The sequence below is a fragment of the Eleutherodactylus coqui genome, chromosome 4 (genome assembly GCF_035609145.1).
Source record: "Eleutherodactylus coqui strain aEleCoq1 chromosome 4, aEleCoq1.hap1, whole genome shotgun sequence".
Lineage (NCBI taxonomy): Eukaryota > Metazoa > Chordata > Amphibia > Anura > Eleutherodactylidae > Eleutherodactylus > Eleutherodactylus coqui.
In genome coordinates, this window is record NC_089840.1 from 194617425 (window position 1) to 194636414 (window position 18990).

Genomic DNA, 18990 nt, shown 5'->3' on the forward strand with positions numbered 1-18990 from the left:
CTAATTCAGGCTAAAAGACTATATTGAAGATACAGACTGGTCGATTTTTACCTCCCACTTTAAGGATTATTGTCAGGCAGACTAGAGATACAGGGAGGAAGTACAAGCCGCACCCCATAAGAACAGCCAAGGTGCCCCCATTAACAGCGCCATCATAGTGATCCCATTAACAGTACAATATTGGCAGCAGCACAGGCTATATCAGCTATTGCAGCAAAGTGCCCCCAATAAATAATACTAATACGAGCGTTTCCTTTTACAATTCCATTAAATTAAAGGGGTTTCCTGGCTCTTTAAAATTGATGGCCTCTTCATTTACAATGCTCGCTGCCAAAAGTGGGAGCTCGCTGCATGCATACTTATACAGCTCTCATTGAAGATGATGGGAGTAGTGGAAGTACATGTGGAGCGAGCTGTCCTAGTGGTTGCTGTTCGAAGTCTGCTCTGCTAGGAGTCCTTGAGATTTTATTAATTTTTAAGGACTCGCTGACAATCCGGGAGAGTCGTTTTTAGAGGGTATTTTATAGTACAGCCCAGTAACATGACTACAGGCCAGTGAGAGCATTAATAAGGGCCACATGCTTATAAAAGGGGCCATCAGCATTGATTTTCATGTAGCACATGAGGCTTCATCTATATCTATAAAATTGAATGTATGCGTGTCTATGTGTCTGTCTGTCTGTCTGTTTGTCCTTTATGCGCTACTACACCATTCATCCGATCGGCATGAAACTTTGGGAAGTTGTTGAGTACACTCCTGGGAAGATTATAGGCATAGTAAAACTATCCTATGATAAATGGCGCACGTGCGAGCGTCGTCGACAGTTACGCCCTCCCGCACGTAGATCGTTCGATTTCCATCACTGCCACTAATTCTCTCACTTTCCGGTGTCGTAGAAACTTGAAATTTGGCACGAGCATTGATTATGTCATAAATAGGAAAAGCTAATGGGTCCCAACTCGATTATTCAATTCTAGCGCAAAAGAATTGGGGTCGAAATTTTACGTACGGAATGTAATTTTCTCACATAGAAACTTGAAATTTGGCACGGGCATTGAATATGTCATAAATAGGAAAAGTTAATGGGTCCCAAGTCAATTATTCAATTCTAAGCGCAAAACAATTAGCGTCCAAATTTTACGTACGGAATCTAATTTTCTCACTTCCTGATATATATAAATGTATGTCTGTCTGTCTGTCCTTTATGCATTACTACACCATTCATCCAATTGCCATGAGACTTTGGGAAGTTGCTGAGTACACTCCTGGGAAGATTATAGGCATAGTACAACTATCCTATGATAAATGGCGCGCGTGCGAGCATCGTCGACAGTTATGCCCCCCAGACAAAGATCGTTTGATTTCCATCTCAAGCACGAAAGAAAAAGGCATTACGAGCAACGGGATGAGTGTTCAACTACAAAATGATGCATCCGCCGAACGTTAAGCAAGACAATTGCAGGATATTGAGAATGGTGAGGTAAAATGAAAGCTGTGCTGTGATTGGTTGCTATTTCTTATACTGCTGAGGTAACATGAAAGCTGTGCTGTGATTGGTGGCTACTTCTTATACTACTGAGGTTGCATGAAAGCTGTGCTGCGATTCGTTGTTATATATTATACCACTGAGGTAACATGAAAGCTGCGCTGTGATTGGTTGCTATATATAATACCGCAGAGGTAACATGAAAGCTGCGCTGTGATTGGTTGCTATTTTTTATATTGCTGAGGCAGAATAAAAGTTGCGCTGTGATTGGTTGTTATTTCTCTTACTGCTGAGGTAACATGAAAGCTGCGCTGTGATTGGTTGTTATATTTTATACTGCTAAGGTAACATGAAAGCTGCGCTGTGATTGGTTGTTATATATTATACCACTGAGGTAACATGAAAGCTGCGCTGTGATTGGTTGTTATCTAGATATATAAAAACAAATGAATGTATGTCTGTCTGTCTTCGCAGCAACGCGCGACGGGTAAGCTAGTATGTTATAAAGCGATGGCTACACTTTAATAAGCTGTTAGGTCGGCGTCACACGGGCATTTTTGTGTGCGCAATATGCAGTGAATACAGCCCATTGATTTCAATGGGTTTGTTCACATGCTGGTATTTTTCCTGTGCATTTGCGCAATCAAGGTTCCCATGGAAGTCAATGGAGATATGCAAATGCGTGCAAAATATAATAGCAGATGCGTAAAACACTGCGTCATTGCACAGGAAAAAGAAAGCATCCGGAACGCAGTAGAATAATTAGCCATTTCTATCGGTGCTGTGCGCAAATGAACATGCCTTGCGTGCAGAAGACGTACAGTAAAGTACGCCGATGCACACGCACAAAGCATACGCTACACTCATGCACGCATAAATACGCATATGTTTGTGTGAAGGGGGCCTTATCTGGAGGCAATCCCAGATGTTTAAACTCTTTCCTGTCTTGCTTTTACCTACATAAAGCATATTGATGGTATGGTGAAAAGGCTACAACTTTGTGATGCAGTTGCTCACCGTTTACAATATCTCTGCTTGCTGTCGGTGAATGGAGCAATTTCTGTTTACATCAAGAGACTAAAAGACTCTCCTGATCATTTCTAGCTTAGGGCTTATTCACAGGTGCGTATATCGGCTGCCGTTTTCACGGCGAGGGGGAGGGAAGGGGAAAGACAGCTCAGATGGTAGCGTATTTATACACTCCTGTGAATAAGTTGTTAGGCCAAATGCCCACAAGCGGATTTGTACTGCGGTTCTCATGGCGTAAATCCGCAGCTATTAGGTTCTATTGAATAGCCAATGCCGACATGCGGAATTTAACAGCGGATTTCAGCAGCGGGAAATAAATTGCAGCATGTTCTGTTTTCCGTGGATTAACGCGATCACCAGCGGGTGTGTTTTGTTTACCACTGCGGTACCCCTGTGGCATAAATCCACGTGAACGGGCGCACAAATCTAACGTTTGTGCACCCGTACAGACGGCACAGGCCCCGGCGCATATACGCCGAGGCCGCAATACCATTGCCTCCCCTTCCCACCCCCTCACCAGCTCACCTCCTCTCTCCTTCCCTCTGGCTGTTGCAGTGGGAGTGGACGGGGCTGAGCTAAGCACCCGCCACTGGTCCGCATCCAGCAAGAGGAGGGAGCGGGGCAGAGCTTAGCTTAGTTTAGCTCCGCGGGTGGCCCCGGCCTCTCCCATTGCAAACAGCCCGAGGGGAGGAGAGAGGGAGTTTAGCAGTCACGCTGCTAAACTCCCTCCCACCTCCCTTCTCTGGCCGCTGTCATTGGCTCCCATGGGTGCCCATGTAGCGCCCGACATATTCCGGCCGGAAAGATAGTTCCAGGACTATCTCTTCAGCCCAGCGTGAAAGAGCCTGGCGCTATATTGGCCCGGACGGGCGCTCTTACGCCATGGGAATATGGCCATGTGATCTGATGCATTGGAATCTAATGGATCAAGTCATAGCGTATATCGGCCGGCCGTGAAAACGGCAGCCGATATACGCTCATGTGAAAGAGCCCTTAGGGCTTATTCAGAGGGGCCTATATCAGTTAGGTTTTCACTCCCAGCTGATATACGCTGTCCTGCTCTGCAAGGGGAGGAGGTCGGCCTGGTTGGGAGCTAGTGCACTGACCTCCTGCCCCCTCTCCGCCCCTTGCCACTTTTTGCAATGGGTGGGGGCAGAGCTAAGTTCCACCCCCGTCCCGCCCTCTCCCATTGCAAACGGTGGCGAGAGGGCAGAGAGGGAGCGGAAGTTCAGTGCACTAGCTCCCATCCCGCCTCCTCCCCTTGCAGAGAGGGGCAGCGTATATTGGTTGGGCATGAAAACCGATGTACGTCTGTCTGAATAAGCCCTTAGGCTGTATTTACACGGAAGAAGTAGTGACTTATATCTCATTTGTCTTGTCTGCACTTTTAATTAATCTGTGATGCCTTTTGGCGTTAAAAGCGCACAATTTGCATAGTCGCACATGCATGTTTTTCACATATTAAAAAATAGCATGCGCTCTAATGGTTAAATTGATAAAAATGGGATGCAGTTTTTTCATGCTCCTATGGGAAATAATGAAAGATTCTCACCCAAAAATAGAACATGATTTGATTTTTCAATCTCACGGTATCGATTTGAGAGAAGCACTACAAGTACATTTACACAGGTGTCTGTCTCACTACAATGTATCAGAGCTTCCCCTTGTAATAAGCCTGCAACGTAAATGTATAAGTTTATATAAAACCAGAAAGGACCTCTAATGTGCGGCAGGTTCTGCCCTCACAATCTTTTCTCAATAGGATCAAAGTAGCAGCTAAAAGCTCCAGCAGTTGTCATGCCAAGATTGTCTGGGAAACGCCCGACACTGTTCTGATGCCTGTAGGGGGCAGACAAAGCTGGTGACATCACTCCCCAGCATCTTCCTTCTGGCTTCTTTTTGAAGATGGGAGCTAGCAGAAAAAATGCAATGAGAGACGGAGACAAAGGGTTCTTAGGGTGTATTCACACAGGCGTACGCATATTCTAATCCGTGAATGCGTAGCGTATTCACGGCCAAAATACACTGCTGCCTTGCGGGTTTTTTTGCTTGTCAACAGTCATTTTATGTTGATAAATCAGCAGTATATTTACGCACTTAAAAGAAAACGTGCCCAAAATCCCATTGATTTCATGCGTAAATACGCATGCCGTTTCATTTAAATGGGCTATTAGAGCGGCTTCACACAGACATATTTGTGCGGGTTTATTTTCATTGTCCTTTTCTGCGCGCACATTTCTCACATGTGCAAAAAATTGAACTTGCTATATTTGGTGTGCATTTGTGCACCAAAAGGCCCCATAGAAGTCTGTGGTGGGTGCGCAAATCTGCACACAATACACAAGGAGATGCACAAAATACTGCGCAAAACCACAAGAGAAATAACACATCTGGTCCCAGAGGCGTAACTTGAATATTCGGGGCCCAATGCAAAACCTGTAACAGGGCCCCCAACTGTAATGGTTTATTTATAGTACTGGGCTCCCTATATGGAGAAGAGAGGCCTTATGGGCCCCCTAAGTCTCCTGGGCCCGGGTGCAACCGCATCCCCTGCATCCTCTATAGTTACGCCTCTCTCTGGTCCTCATTAGGCTAAATAGCCTATTAAATCCTGCTGCCATGTGAACATGCCCTGTATTCGCAAAAAAAAAAAATTTAAATGCGCCGATAAACGCACAAAAGCATTTCGATAACTGCGCAACTGGGATTTGTCTTGTAAACGATGATCTGCCAATCTGGGCACTCACATAGATATACTGTAGAATAGTATAGTAGGTATTTTATAGATAAACATAAAGCTAGAACAGATAGTTCCTTTTGCAGAACATCCTGATGCATTACAGTTCTGCACTATTAGTTGTCCTGGGAATAAAGTGCAGAACAGACTACAAACTCACACAATTCAGCTTCAAAAATATTGGTCTCTATGGGTCTCAGGTTTTTATGGAGTTCTATATTTACAGCATTTACTGCAATGAAATCACATATGTTTATACCTTGCCTATCCTAACTTCCATTCTGTTCAGCCTCCAGCTCAAGGTTGCTGTACATAGGGTTCATAGATGCCACTTCTGCATACTTCACATAGACAAAACTTCATGATAGCAAATGGGACATTCTGTTGCTGACTCTATTTTATGATATGGACTAAAATGACCCTGTTCTTCAGATAAATGTTGAGTCATAATATACTCCTTGTAAAAAAAAATCAAGCACCTAGAAGGAGTTGTCGTTTTGCTGCAGAACTCGACATGCATAGATCTCAGCCAGATATACAAATGATTAGAATTATGGTGATTAGATGAACGGTCTTGTCACTTGAGGCCATAAAAGTGGTTCCCCCTTGGCCTATAAAAGGCTCTCAGAGAATACTTGTGAGTAGTGACCAGTTCTTCCGCTTGTGTAGGGCTTGTTGACAACTAGACACCTCTACGACGAGAGAAGAGATTTAACCCCATTACCAGAATCTGAGAGGGGGCGCATTATTGGAATGTGTGAAGCTGAATGGTTGTATTGATTAATTGTCCCCTACCTGGGCCTTTCTGGCCAGATTGTTAGGGGGTGTTGGGACCAGTGGATGTGTGAGGGATCACAAGGTGACCAGGCTCAGGATACCCTCAACAGACCACCAGTAGAGAGCATCGTCTGATCGTCTGAGAAGTATGAGCAGCTCCAACTATTTTGTTGTCCACCATCCAGAGACAGGTGGCACCATTGTTACACCCCTGTGTCTGTGTGAACCATTTCCAGATTAGATATTAGACAGTGAGGGTGATCAATGAATGGAACAGGTTGCCACGGGAGGTGGTGAGTTCTCCTTCAATGGAAGTCTTCAAACAGAGGCTGGACAGGCATCTGTCTCGGATGATTTAGTGATCCTGCATTGAGCACGGGGTTGGACCCACTGACCCTGGAGGTCCCGTCCAACTCTACCATTCTATGATTCTATGATACTGGTGGCTTGTATGTTGACAAGACTAATAAAGAAATCCTTGACAATTCTTCTTGAATTTATACACTGGAAGAATTGTCAATCAAACTGTGTATGTTGGAGGTTCAAGAATCACAAACTTCATGAGTTCTGATCTGATAGTGTATGCATGGAAATGCTGAGTCAAATCACAGAAAACTATATTTCTCGTCCGTATCATTGAGGTACACAGCTTTGATCTTGGGGGGTATAGCTACTGCCACTAGGAGACGGGCACTAAGCAGAAAAAGTGTTAGCTCCTCCTAGCTATATTCCCCTATAGGCACTAAGTTAATCAATTTTACCAGGAGATTCAAATTGTCTCATCACCTTCCATAAACCATGGCTTATGGTGAGACATTATCTAACATGGTCATATCATGCTCTTGCTGATTCAAGATCTATAGACTAGATGAGATCACCTCTGATGTACAATCTCAAGATTGCTGTTTCAGCTCCAGAATTCCAAGATCTCCTTTTTAGATGATCATCCACATTGCAGCGCTTTCCACTATGCAGTGGGTATCTCCGTAAGCAACAGGACATCCACTATGCAGCGGGGTAAGGTTGCTACATGGACCTCTTTGCACACCTTTTCAAAGTTTTTACCTGATGCATACCTTTGCATCCATGGTTACCTCCCTCGGTCGGAAGGGTTTTTTTGCAGACTGCTATAAACTGACCGCATGCGTCCTGATATATCTTCCCACCCCTGGGGACTGCTTTTAAATGTGTCCCATGGTCAAAGCTGTGTGCCTCAACGATACAGACGAGAAAACAAAATTTTTTTACTTACCGTTAAAATCTCTTTCTCATCTCGTTCATTCGGGGGGACAGTACCCACCCAGTCTGTTATTAGGACTGTACACACCCCTCTTTGTTGGAGTCTTTGTTACAATGCACATGGTGCTACTCCGAGTTACAGTATTCATAATGTTACATTGACTCTTTTTGTTTCATTTCCTACTTGGCTGCTCCTACTGCTTGCAGGAGGGATATAGTTAGTAGGAGGAGCTAACACTTTTTCTAATTAGATTCTGCCTCCTAGTGGCAGCAGCTGTAGCCCATGGTCTAAGCTGTGTCGCCCAATGAACAAGGCGAAAAAGAGATTCTACGGTAAGTAAAAAAATCTTGTTATTGGCAAGTTCAGCGACCCTCCACTTCCCATATACTCTTCCATAAGATAGAAGACCTGACAGATTCATATTAAGCATTACACAGTTCTTGCTCAAATCAATGGGCACAGAATTGCCATGTTCCCCAGAGACAGAAATGCTCTTTATAGCCACTCTCCGCTCTCGCTAATAGTGACATTGGAAAAACAGGCATTAGTTTTTGACAAAATAGGCTGATGCAGCCAATATCTGCAGCGCAACTCAATTAATATACTTCAATATACAGTATCAAAGTCATTCCCTTTCCGAGAAGATCCTCTGGTATTCTGATGGGCCGGTCTGACCTTCTGTGCATTATACAAAAAAACAGCACTCAGTTCTGATTAGATTATGTATTTTAATTAATTACAATCCTAAACGGATTTAAGATAGTGATGTTTCCGCCCTACTCAGACCTTCCTCAAACAATTATATTACTGTAAAAATGTGGAATATAGACATACAGGCATCTGTGTTGTGTAAACGGCACCTACCGCATGAAGAAAAGTGCCATAGTTTCTTTTCTCTTGACTTTGAATACATGTCCTTCCTGCTGTATAGACTGTGGACTACATTTATTAATGTACAGGGGGTGAACAAAAATATGGAAACACCATACCAAATGCATGCCCTAAATTACATGGGATTCTAAATCATATTTCAATAGGACATGTAGAGATCGCTTTTAAGTGGGCAGAAGTGATCATCTGCCCGAGCAACAGGGGTTTGAACCACTCAGCTGCTGTTACCAGCTGGCTTCCAAAATCACCCAGAGCAGGGCAAGAGGTGAAGTAAACACAAATTTGGTGGGAAAGCTCTGAGCCAAGCAGGGGTCAAAAGGGCAGCTCAATGCTAATGATTAAAATCCCATGCATTTCGTATGGTGTTTTCATATTTTTGTCTACCCCTGTTCCTTGGTGTATTGTAATTGTAAGACTGTATAGTAATAGTGACCCTCATAGTGGCTGCAGTAGTAATAGTGACCCCCATAGTGACCCAAGTAATAGAAGTGATCCCCAATAGTGGCCCCAGTAGTAATAGTGACCCCAGTAATAATAGTGACCCTCATAGTGGCCCCAGTAGTAACAGTGCCTTCATAGTGGCCCCAGTAGTAATAGTGACCCCCATAGACATTCCAAAATAGTGTCTCATCTGCTGTGCAACATATTTTGGTCCAGGATTTATGGTTCAATAACCTTTATTAGAAACAAGCAGAACCAGTTGTAGCTATTTATACAAGATCAGTTACATATTACATACAAATCAAAAACAAGGTTCTAATAGAACTAAACAGGCGTCTCTACAAACTGTGATATTTTGTATAGGAACAGATAGTAAACTACTTCACACATCCGACAAACTGACATCTGACAAACGGACACAGGAGGAAACAAACACATGAAGGTATATAAAGGAGGGATGAAAAGAAAAAAGAGGATGTAGAACTAATTACTTGAGCTAAACCATTCCATTAGGAAAGAGAACTCCTTAAACGAGAACCAAACTTGCCAAACACCATAATACATCCCATTTGTGGCAGAATCTTCCTTGATAAACTCCTCAATAAATTGCAGCTCCTTAAATATTTTCAGCCACTCTTGACTAAGATTGCGCGATTGCCAGTGCCAAGGTATAGCCAGAGGTGCAAACTGAAGCTAAAAACATAACAAACCTTTCTTCAGGTGTGTAATCTTTCACGGGATCATAGACGGGACTGCCAAGTCTAACGTCCAGCAGGAGATGGAGCCACACATTTTGTTGTATAACCCAATAATGCGCATTTCAATCTCAATGATCGCTCAAAATTTGTCAGAAACTGACAGCTTTGAGCGATCATTTTGCATAGGTACTAATGGACTAATCAGCCCTTTAGTACTTCATTGCATGTATTTAGAGAATAGCAGGTGGTCTGTTCTGTAAATACATCACTACATTCCCCAGCGGGACAGAAGCTGTTAACAGCATTAAAGAATGTTATCAGCTGTTATCAGCTGTTATCAGGGATGCCTGCAGAGAACACAGCATGTGGTCCAGCTTATCTTATCATCCTGAGGGACGAGGATTTCATGCGGACCTATAGTCAGCTATGGAGAAAAAGTGCACGATGGGCGCACATTTACACACGATTATCACTCAAAAGATGGCTTTTGAGTGATAAGTGTTGTGTGTAAAAGGGCCTTTAAAGCCCGTGGGGGTCAATGTTACTACTGGGACTACTATGGAGGTCACTTATTACTATTGGGAACAATATAGAGAACACCATTTTTACTGGAGCTGCTATGGGGCCACTATGGGGGAATTGTTTACTACTGGACCACAATTGCGGATACTGTTACTATTGTGGTCACTATGGGAATCACTATTACTACTAGAGCCACTATGGAGATCACTGTTACTTCTGTGGTCACATGGGGTTCTCTATCAATACTGCAGCCACTATGGGGCCATTATTATTACTGGGGTCACTATGGGGGTCACTGTTACTACTGCGGCCACTATGGGGATCACTGTTACTACTGAGGCCACTATGGGGGTCACTATTACTATACAGTCTTACCATTACAATTGGCCTTTTGAAGGCAACCATAATGCTAGTGTGGCTCTCGGTAAAAAGGAGTTTCACAACTCTGCATTAATGGACTTCCAAAGAGTTTTAACTCATTGCCAGCAAATATGGGTCATACTACCCTCTTCAAAGCCACATCTCCAGCACAGTGTGGACACTCTGAAAAGATGGAATAGCGAGCCATAGGAGTATGGTACTAATGGAGGAGTAGAAGAAGGACCTATGCACCAAAATAAAAGGCTCTCAACCAGTCCCTACAGAAAAAATTATCCCATCAGTTTTCCATCCCTTGCTCTTACGTATGGCAATTAAGAGAAAATTCCCATTGATCCTATGAGCAGTCCATAGAGAAGAGATACTAGATGAGAGGTGTAGGAAGATGATACACGTAAAGATTCAAAGGGGGTGAGGTCTCTATAAAAGAAGTGTAAATGGACATAGCAAGTCGATAAAGCTAGAGAATTGAGCATAACAGAAGCACGTACTTCCAGGTATCCCCAGAAAGGATGTTATGCCAGGATTTAGAGACACTGACACTTCAGTTTGTAAAAGTGAAGTAAAAAGTAGATATGTGTTACTGCTTGGCTAGGAGTTAGCCAACTTTATGAAATGCCCATGGAAAACAGTCCAATATGCCTGGATACATTGCTAGGAGTGCATTAAGAAACATATAACTGTTTGAGGCCTTATAGATTGACTATTTAGCTATTAATGGTTTTGCTTAATATATCTTTATTAAGTTTTATAAACAATTTTACAAGCAATGTCATACACATAAAAGGGCGAATGTGTGATGGACACAGGGGAATTTGCAACTTTACCAGAACAAATGGAAGTAAACAGTTTTTGTATACCGGCAAAGTTAGGATATGGCAATAGTCTCTAGTAAAGTCTGGCTTGGCTAATCAACAATAATCTCAATATCAGTTCCTTCTGTCTCGTGGCCAGAGTAAAGTGGGCATGGGTCTGCACCATAGACTGTAAGAAGCATAATGTCCCCGCAATGGGTTATTGTGTCAGTAGGTAGGCTTGTGATCACAGTCTGCATTTAGGAAAGTTTTGACCACCATGTGGTTTTGAGTTGTATCATAAATTTCAGATGTGAACTCCGAGAAGGTGGGCCTTACTCTGCAACAGACCAGCCGATGCCCCTTGCGACTTTTATTGTTAAGATTTTACTTTAGTGGCCTTCAGCCTGTATAAACGTTTATTGGCCTATAAACTGTAGTGACATTTCTTTGTGAGGTCTGATAATAGACTGGTCATTGGTTTCTGCTTCCTCTGCTTTCCATAGTGACAACAGCATGGGAATCAGTTGATCTGCAGGGATTCAAACAATGGATTTCCGACGATCATATATTGATGCCCTGTTGGTCATCAATAGAAAAAGTTCACCAAGTCCCAGAATCCCCCTTTTAAGTTGTGTCCTGTGGTACATGCTGGTGGAATAATTCCATCCATGTGAAAAAACGCAAATAAGGCATATGATGTCAAAAAGTTGTTGTAACAACTTCAATAGTTAGCCAAGTTTTAACTAGACTTAGGCTAAAATTATGTCACTTTTCATTAACGAGGGCCATAGATGTGAATTGAATCTCCCATAGTCTTTTAAACAGTTTTGGAATATCTGTGCAATTTAGTAGCATATTAGTGTAGGTTCACCAAAGGTAACCGGGAGTACACCTTTCCTGTAATTTGCTTATGCATATGATTACACTTGGGATAACTTCACATTAGTTTGATGTAAATGCAGAAGGCATAGGTCAATCATTTAAACTTTTTTTTATTAAAGGGGTTGTCCCGCGCCGAAACGTTTTTTTTTTTTTTTCAATAGCCCCCCCGTTCGGCGCGAGACAAACCCGATGCAGGGGTTAAAAAAAAAAAAACGGATAGTACTTACCCGAATCCCCGCGCTCCGGTGACTTCTTACTTACCTTGCGAAGATGGCCGCCGGGATCTTCACCCTCGGTGGACCGCAGGGCTTCTGTGCGGTCCATTGCCGATTCCAGCCTCCTGATTGGCTGGAATCGGCACACGTGACGGGGTGGAGCTACGAGGAGCCGCTCTCTGGCACGAGCGGCCCCATTCAGAAGGCAGAAGACCGGACTGCGCAAGCGCGTCTAATCGGGCGATTAGACGCTGAAAATTAGACGGCACCATGGAGACGAGGACGCTAGCAACGGAACAGGTAAGTGAATAACTTCTGTTTGGCTCATATTTAATGCACGATGTATATTACAAAGTGCATTAATATGGCCATACAGAAGTGTATACCCCAACTTTGTTTCGCGGGACAACCCCTTTAAGTATCATTTAACTTTTCAGGTGACCCCTTGCATCTTACCAAGATCACTGACAATGTAAACTTTTCAGTGTTGTGAACATAACCCATTTATGAGCTTAAAGTAGCTACAGAGTGTTCAAAGCAGAATAAAAGACACGCTTGGGTATATAGCTGCACAAATAAGCAACACAACCATATTTTTTTAAAGAGCTCCAACTAAGCAGCATCCAGAATGACAATTCAGAACAAAGCCTTACATGGAGTGCCAATTGCAATAAGTCCTTGGATGTATTCTAGGGTTTTCTGACATTTTCATTTAAGTTATTTTTAAATCCTGAGCCAAGCGCCAACAAAAAGGGAAAGCCATGCCAATGTGATCTTTCTGCACAAGTACACTCGGTACAAGGGTCAGTTCACTTAAGCATTTGCGATGGACAATTGAGGGCCAAGACTCATCATACTTCTGCTTGCTGATCCACATCCGCTGGAAGGTTGACAGAGAGGCCGAGATGGATCGTCCAATGCAAACAGAGTACTTGCACTCTGGTGGTGCGATGATCTTAATTTTCTTGGTGCTTGGAACTAGTGCAGTGATTTCATTCTCCATTATGTCAGCAATTCCTGGATACATAGTGGTACCAGACAGAACAGTGTTGGCATATAGATTCTTACAGATATCCAGATCACACTTCATGATGGAGTTGTATGTTGTTTTATGGATACCACATGTAAAAAGAAGGCTGGAAGAGGGCTTCGGGGCATCTGAACCTTTCATTACCAATGGTAATAACCTGCCCATCAGGCAACTCGTAGCTTTTTTTCCATGGAATAGGAGGAAGCAGTTGTAGCCATCTCTTGCCTAAAATCCAGAGCCACGTAACAAAGCTTCTCTTTAATATCACGCACAATTACTCTCTCTGCTGTGGTAGTAAAGCTATAACCTCTCTCAGTTGGATCTTCATGAGGTAGTCTGTCAGGTCACATCTGGCCAAGTCAAGACATAGGATGGCATGGGGCAGTGCATAGCCTTTATAAATTGGTAGAGAGTGAGTCCATCACAATACCTGTTGGATTTGGGGTTAAGAGATGCTTCCGTTAGTAGGACAGGGTGCTCTTCAGGGGCAACTTTCAGTACATTGTAGAAAGTGTGCCAGATCTTCTCTATGTCATCCCGGTTGGTGACAATACCGTGCTCAGTTGGGTACTTTAGGGTCCAGATACCCCTCTTGCTCTGAGCTTCGTTTCCTACATAGCTATCCTCCTGTCCCATTCCAACCATGACTGCCTAATGTCTCAGGCAACCCAGTATGGAAGGAAAGATGGCTTGGGCAGCATCCTCTCCAGTTCAGTCAGCTTTGCACATCCCGGAGCCATTTTCAATGACAAGGGCAGCAATATTGTCTTCCATAGTGATCTGGAGATGCAACTCTAGCCGATCTAGTGCTGGGAGGGATGCAAGCGCTCACTCATGGGTCAATTATTTTACCTCACTACTTATAATGTTTTGAAAAAAATCTGCAGAAATAGGTCAAAGTTTTGCTTGCAAGCTCCAGTTTTTCAAATTATTAACAACTATGATGACCATTATGTATAAAGCAAGTCATTTTCAGGTAAAATTTGAATGCACCTCAGCATTGCATCATATGCAGGGAAGTTTTTGCTGTTTTTACCATACATATTTAGGTTATATTCATATACTACAATAAAAGACCATTGCTGCTTTTACGTATATGAAGCAAGTTAATGCACTATTCCTGATTGTCATCCATAACATTTTCATCTTACTGGGATATGCTTTCTATTCTGCCAATTCCTAGGTTATCGTAAATTCGCTGCAAACCCAGAAGCACCTGCTACCCACAGGTAAGGACACGACTTTGCCCTGAGTCACTGCTAACATTTCACAACTGGATCTTCTCCTCCAGCCCCAGGTTATTTATCTTATGATGTGACTTTTGTATTGTACTTCCATAGTGTAATCAGTGCCCTGCGGGAAAATGTGCAGCAGATCCGAAGTAAAAGCAGCATTGAAAATTCGCAGCGTAATAATGCAGAGACCTATCCTCAGAATAGGTCATCAATCGGTGGGGGTCCACTGCTGATAAGCTGATTGGAGGGGCCTCCGTGCTGCTGCGTGTTTCACAGTCTTTTCAATGTTTACGTGCTCATCCCGCAGAATGCTGTATTGTTGATTGCTGCTATTCTGAGTACTATAGCTTTGTTTCGTTCACTTCCATCCGCTGATTGGTGAGGGTCACGAGCGTCAGACCCCCAATGATCAGATATGGATGGCCTATTCTCAGATAGGCCATTCATTTTAAAATGTTGGATAACCCCCTTAAACACGGTATAGGGCAAAATTATGCAATTCTCTGCCATATTTTCACCGGGGTTCACTTCTTGAACAGTAGTACGTAACAAGAAGATAACGGCACATAGAAAGTAGTGTAAGGGCTTATTCATACCTTTGCTGTGGGCCCGACTCCTTAAACTCACAACACCTTTCAACACGATATGCACGTAGGCAAATGCTTCCTACATAACATTGGGGACATACACATGTAGGGGAAGCCCGGAGGCTTCCCCTACAACCCTACACAGCACACCTCAGCTCTCTTCTACATAAAAGTAGTAAAACAGACCAAATTAAAAGTATTTTTTTTACGTATAAATCTAAATAAATGTGACAGCTTGTAATGTTTTCTGTAGTTGACATCCAAGAGTGATTAATCCCTGCAGGGTATAGGATAATAAACAAGAGGTTTCTTCTGAAATGTCATGGTACAGCTACTTGGAAAGAGTCCATAAATCCACAGATAATGATAGCCAACTCTTATACGTTTGGACTTCAGGGCACTTTGCATTAACCCAACAGATTACGTATTGACTTACCTGCTGTAATAACTATTTTTTATTTCTTGACAATTGCTTTCCTGGTAATGAAGGATATCCAATATCATGTTTCTGGGGTCCTGATTATTTTAAATTCTCCATTTTGGGGTCAAAACTTTAGTTTCTAATAGATCTATGGTGGATCTATTTTTAAACAGTTGTACCAGGATCACACGTTATCTCTATTCACAGTATAGTATCACTGCTGAGATCCCTGCTAATCCCAAGAACAGGGGGCCCGTTCTCCCCATCCTCTTCACTGAGGGCTTACTGCAGCCCCAGAGTAGGGAGGAGATCAAATGGAGCGCTGGTCATGCAAGCATGCTGACGCTGCAGTCAGTTTCAATGGGATTGCTGGAGATAGCTGAGCGGGAAGCGCTCTGGTATTTCCGTCACCCCATTGAAATGAATGGAGCGGTAGCCGTGCATGCGGGGCCACAGCTCCTTTCAATGTGACATCACTGTGGGTAGGAGAAGCATGACTGTAATGAAAGAAGAGGGGGACATGGGACCCCTGTTCTCCGGATTGGTGGAAGTCTCAGCAGAGACCCCCACGATCAGCAAGTTATCACCTATACCAATGATGGTGAACCTTTTAGAGAACAAGCGTCCAAACTGCAACTTGAAACCCTCTTATTTATTGCAAAGTGCCAACAGGGCAATTTAATATGAATACTGAGGCCGCTTCCAGCCACGTTGGAGGATCGACAAGTGTTTCCCATTATTTTCGATGAAAAAACCTTGCATTGCACTCGCGTGCACATTGCACGCCGATTGTGTTTTCCTATCACATTGAAAACAATGGGTAATAAGTTCCAAGGGAACTCCCAAAGATAGGACATTCGGCGATTTTTTTCCCGTGATGCAGGAAAAAATTGCTCATGTATAAAACAAAAGGGAATTCATATTCGTGCGAGATTTGTGCATTTTTCACAGCTGTGTGAAAGCGGCCTAAGTCAGCTTGAGGTATGCTGCCATGTGCAGAGAGGCCTGAGTAGTAATAGTGTCCTCTATATTAGCCCCAGTAGTATTAGCGACCCCCTATATTGGCCTCAGTAGTAATACTATTACTACTGGGACCAATATAGGGGACATTATTACAAATATAGGGGACACTATTACTAATATTACCCCAGTAGTAATAGTGACCCCTACTGTAGCCCCAGTAGCAATAGCACCCCATGAGACCAATACACTTAACTCCTCCTTGTTGTCAAAGCACTGCTGCTTCTCTTCTTGGAGGAAGTGTGTGTGCCTGTACAGTGCCACTGAGTTATTACCAGCTGGGGATGTGGCACCCTGGTTGGTAATCACTTTCATGGTCATCCAACATCCCAAAAGTGGGACAAAAACCTGTCTTACTTAGCAACAGCAGGACACAGGGTCACAAAGCGGGACTGTCCCACCTAAATTGGGACATCTGGTCACCTTATTCTAGTAGTACTAGTAACAAATGGTGTGCGTGCCCACAGAGATGGCCACCTCTGGCACTTGTGCCATAGGTTTGCCACCACTGCCCTAAACTGTGAAGAGGATAACTTATGTCCCTGGTACAATGCCTTTAAGGCAAACAATCCTGGGCCTAACTGATCCATTGACTTTAATGGGATTCATGAGATTCTTGTATGTATACTGGCTAACTATGCTATTCAGCCCATCAAGTGGTAGATACCTGACAGAGCAGACTCAGACTACTACCAACTGCTGCCAAGAGAAAGGAATAGCACTTTTTGCCTTCACGATTACACTCTCAGTACTGCATTGTACTTTCATACATTCGGTGCAAAGATTCAGTGCATTGCTCTAGCCCTTTAGCTAAGTACCCTGGCCAAGGCAAAGGGGCTTGTTGGCTTCCCTGCCTGGGACCTACTAGTAGTATCTGGTGGTGGCAAATTTTTCTTTTCTTTAATTTCAGACAAACCCTAAGCTGCGTGAGCATTAACCCAGCAGTTAGGTGACGCTGCTTTCATATCTGCACTAGGAACCTTCGTTTGTAGGCTTCATCGCAGATCTGGTACAAAATGCAGGACTTTTCTGACCGGTAAATTTCTGGACAGCTGAATGGAGACCATCGGACCTCATTAAAGTCAATGGAGTCCATTTGGTTCTGCTATAAGATGGATCTGTCCAGCCAGGGATTCCCCTTTATTGCTCCCATAACGGAGCAGAAAACCGGAACCCCTACCGCAGATGTAAAAGCTGCCTAACCCAACTGTTCGACTAGGGCGTACCTTGCCTCATTGTCATCTAACATTCACTTTCGTACAGCCCAGAAGATTGGTGTGTTGTCACTCTCACTAAGGTGCATACAGTATATATTATACTAATAATATTCAGTTTTTCACTTTATCATAATTAAAATGTTGCTGTATCCTGTTGGGCAATTTACTGTTTCAATGTTTTCCTCCTGTAATTGCTGGATGAACTATAATAACAGCATCAATACAACTGATTGCAGCTATTATGTCCTGCGCAGGTTACAACCTCTGCTCTGATGGGGTAGATTCTCTTGGCTATTACAATGGTTCGATTTCTGTAACGGAGTCTGGCTCGGATTGTCTGAACTGGGCCGAATTTCCTGACTACATGAAGCAATATCCAGGGCGAGGACTTGGATATCACAGCTACTGCAGGACTCCAGATGGAGGAACTGCCCCGTGGTGCTTTTATCGCCAGCAGTCAGGAACGATCAGCTGGGCTCACTGTGACTGCAGCCAGGGTATGTGTATGCTTCACGGCCAGTAAATGTACCGTAGAGATGAAATCACTGACCCCGCGGCTGCACAGTCAAGGGGCTCTTATTACTTACATACAAAAACGAAAATCAACAATTTTGTCTGCTGAACCAGTATGCTTCATCGTTTACTACAGTATATCAGTTTAACTTGATCATCACACAAAGTACTCATTTAGAAGTGAAATCCAACTTTAAAAAAAATCTCCAGTCGTTCAACCTTAACCCCTTAAGGACCAAGCACAGTAAATTTACATTGATTGGTCTTGGGCTGTAATCCTGGTCGATAGCAAAAATATGGTGCAGAATTAAAGCTCCTGCAATCTAGCAGGAGCAGTTCGGGGCCTTGGCTGTTAGCCAAGGACCCTGAGGAGAAGGCAGAAGCAGTTTTTAACCACTTCTGCCTTCGCCTTTGCAAGCTACATAGCATTCAATGAGCGCTATGTTATAAAGGGAGAAAGCAGAAGTGTTACTTCTGCTATTCGAACCCGTTAACACATGACCGCCAGGTGCCCCCTGCCACGGCCGAGCTGCAGGGTCATAGCAGACTCAGATCTGCTCATTTAGTGACTACTGTCACACCATGGGGGTGTTTTCCCTCGTAACTGGGGCTCCAATTGATGCAGCTCCTATGTGAAAAGTGTGAAATAAAAAAAAAGCAATGTGAATGACTCCTAGACATCTTATATGACATCATGGGGGACAGAGATGTTAAAGAAGAAGTTACAAAAATAAGTTTAAAAAAATTACAGAATGAAATTTAAATAAAATTGAAAAAAATGATATATATATATATATATATATATATATATATATATATATATATATATATATATATATATATATATATATATAAACGGAAAATGACCCATCG

General features: G+C 43.2%; 1 protein-coding gene and 1 pseudogene across 1 annotated transcript in view; one reads left to right on the forward strand and one right to left on the reverse strand.

The window, feature by feature from the left end:
• LOC136625915 (neurotrypsin-like) overlaps positions 1-18990 on the forward strand; it is a 63305-nt gene that overhangs the window by 1812 nt on the left and 42503 nt on the right. The window contains exons 2-3 of the mRNA XM_066600511.1: positions 14308-14353; positions 17859-18101. Of these exons, the coding sequence (XP_066456608.1) occupies positions 14308-14353; positions 17859-18101 (289 nt within the window). The remainder of the gene's footprint in view (positions 1-14307; positions 14354-17858; positions 18102-18990) is intronic.
• On the reverse strand, positions 12801-13898 carry LOC136624827 (actin, cytoplasmic 1-like; annotated as a pseudogene).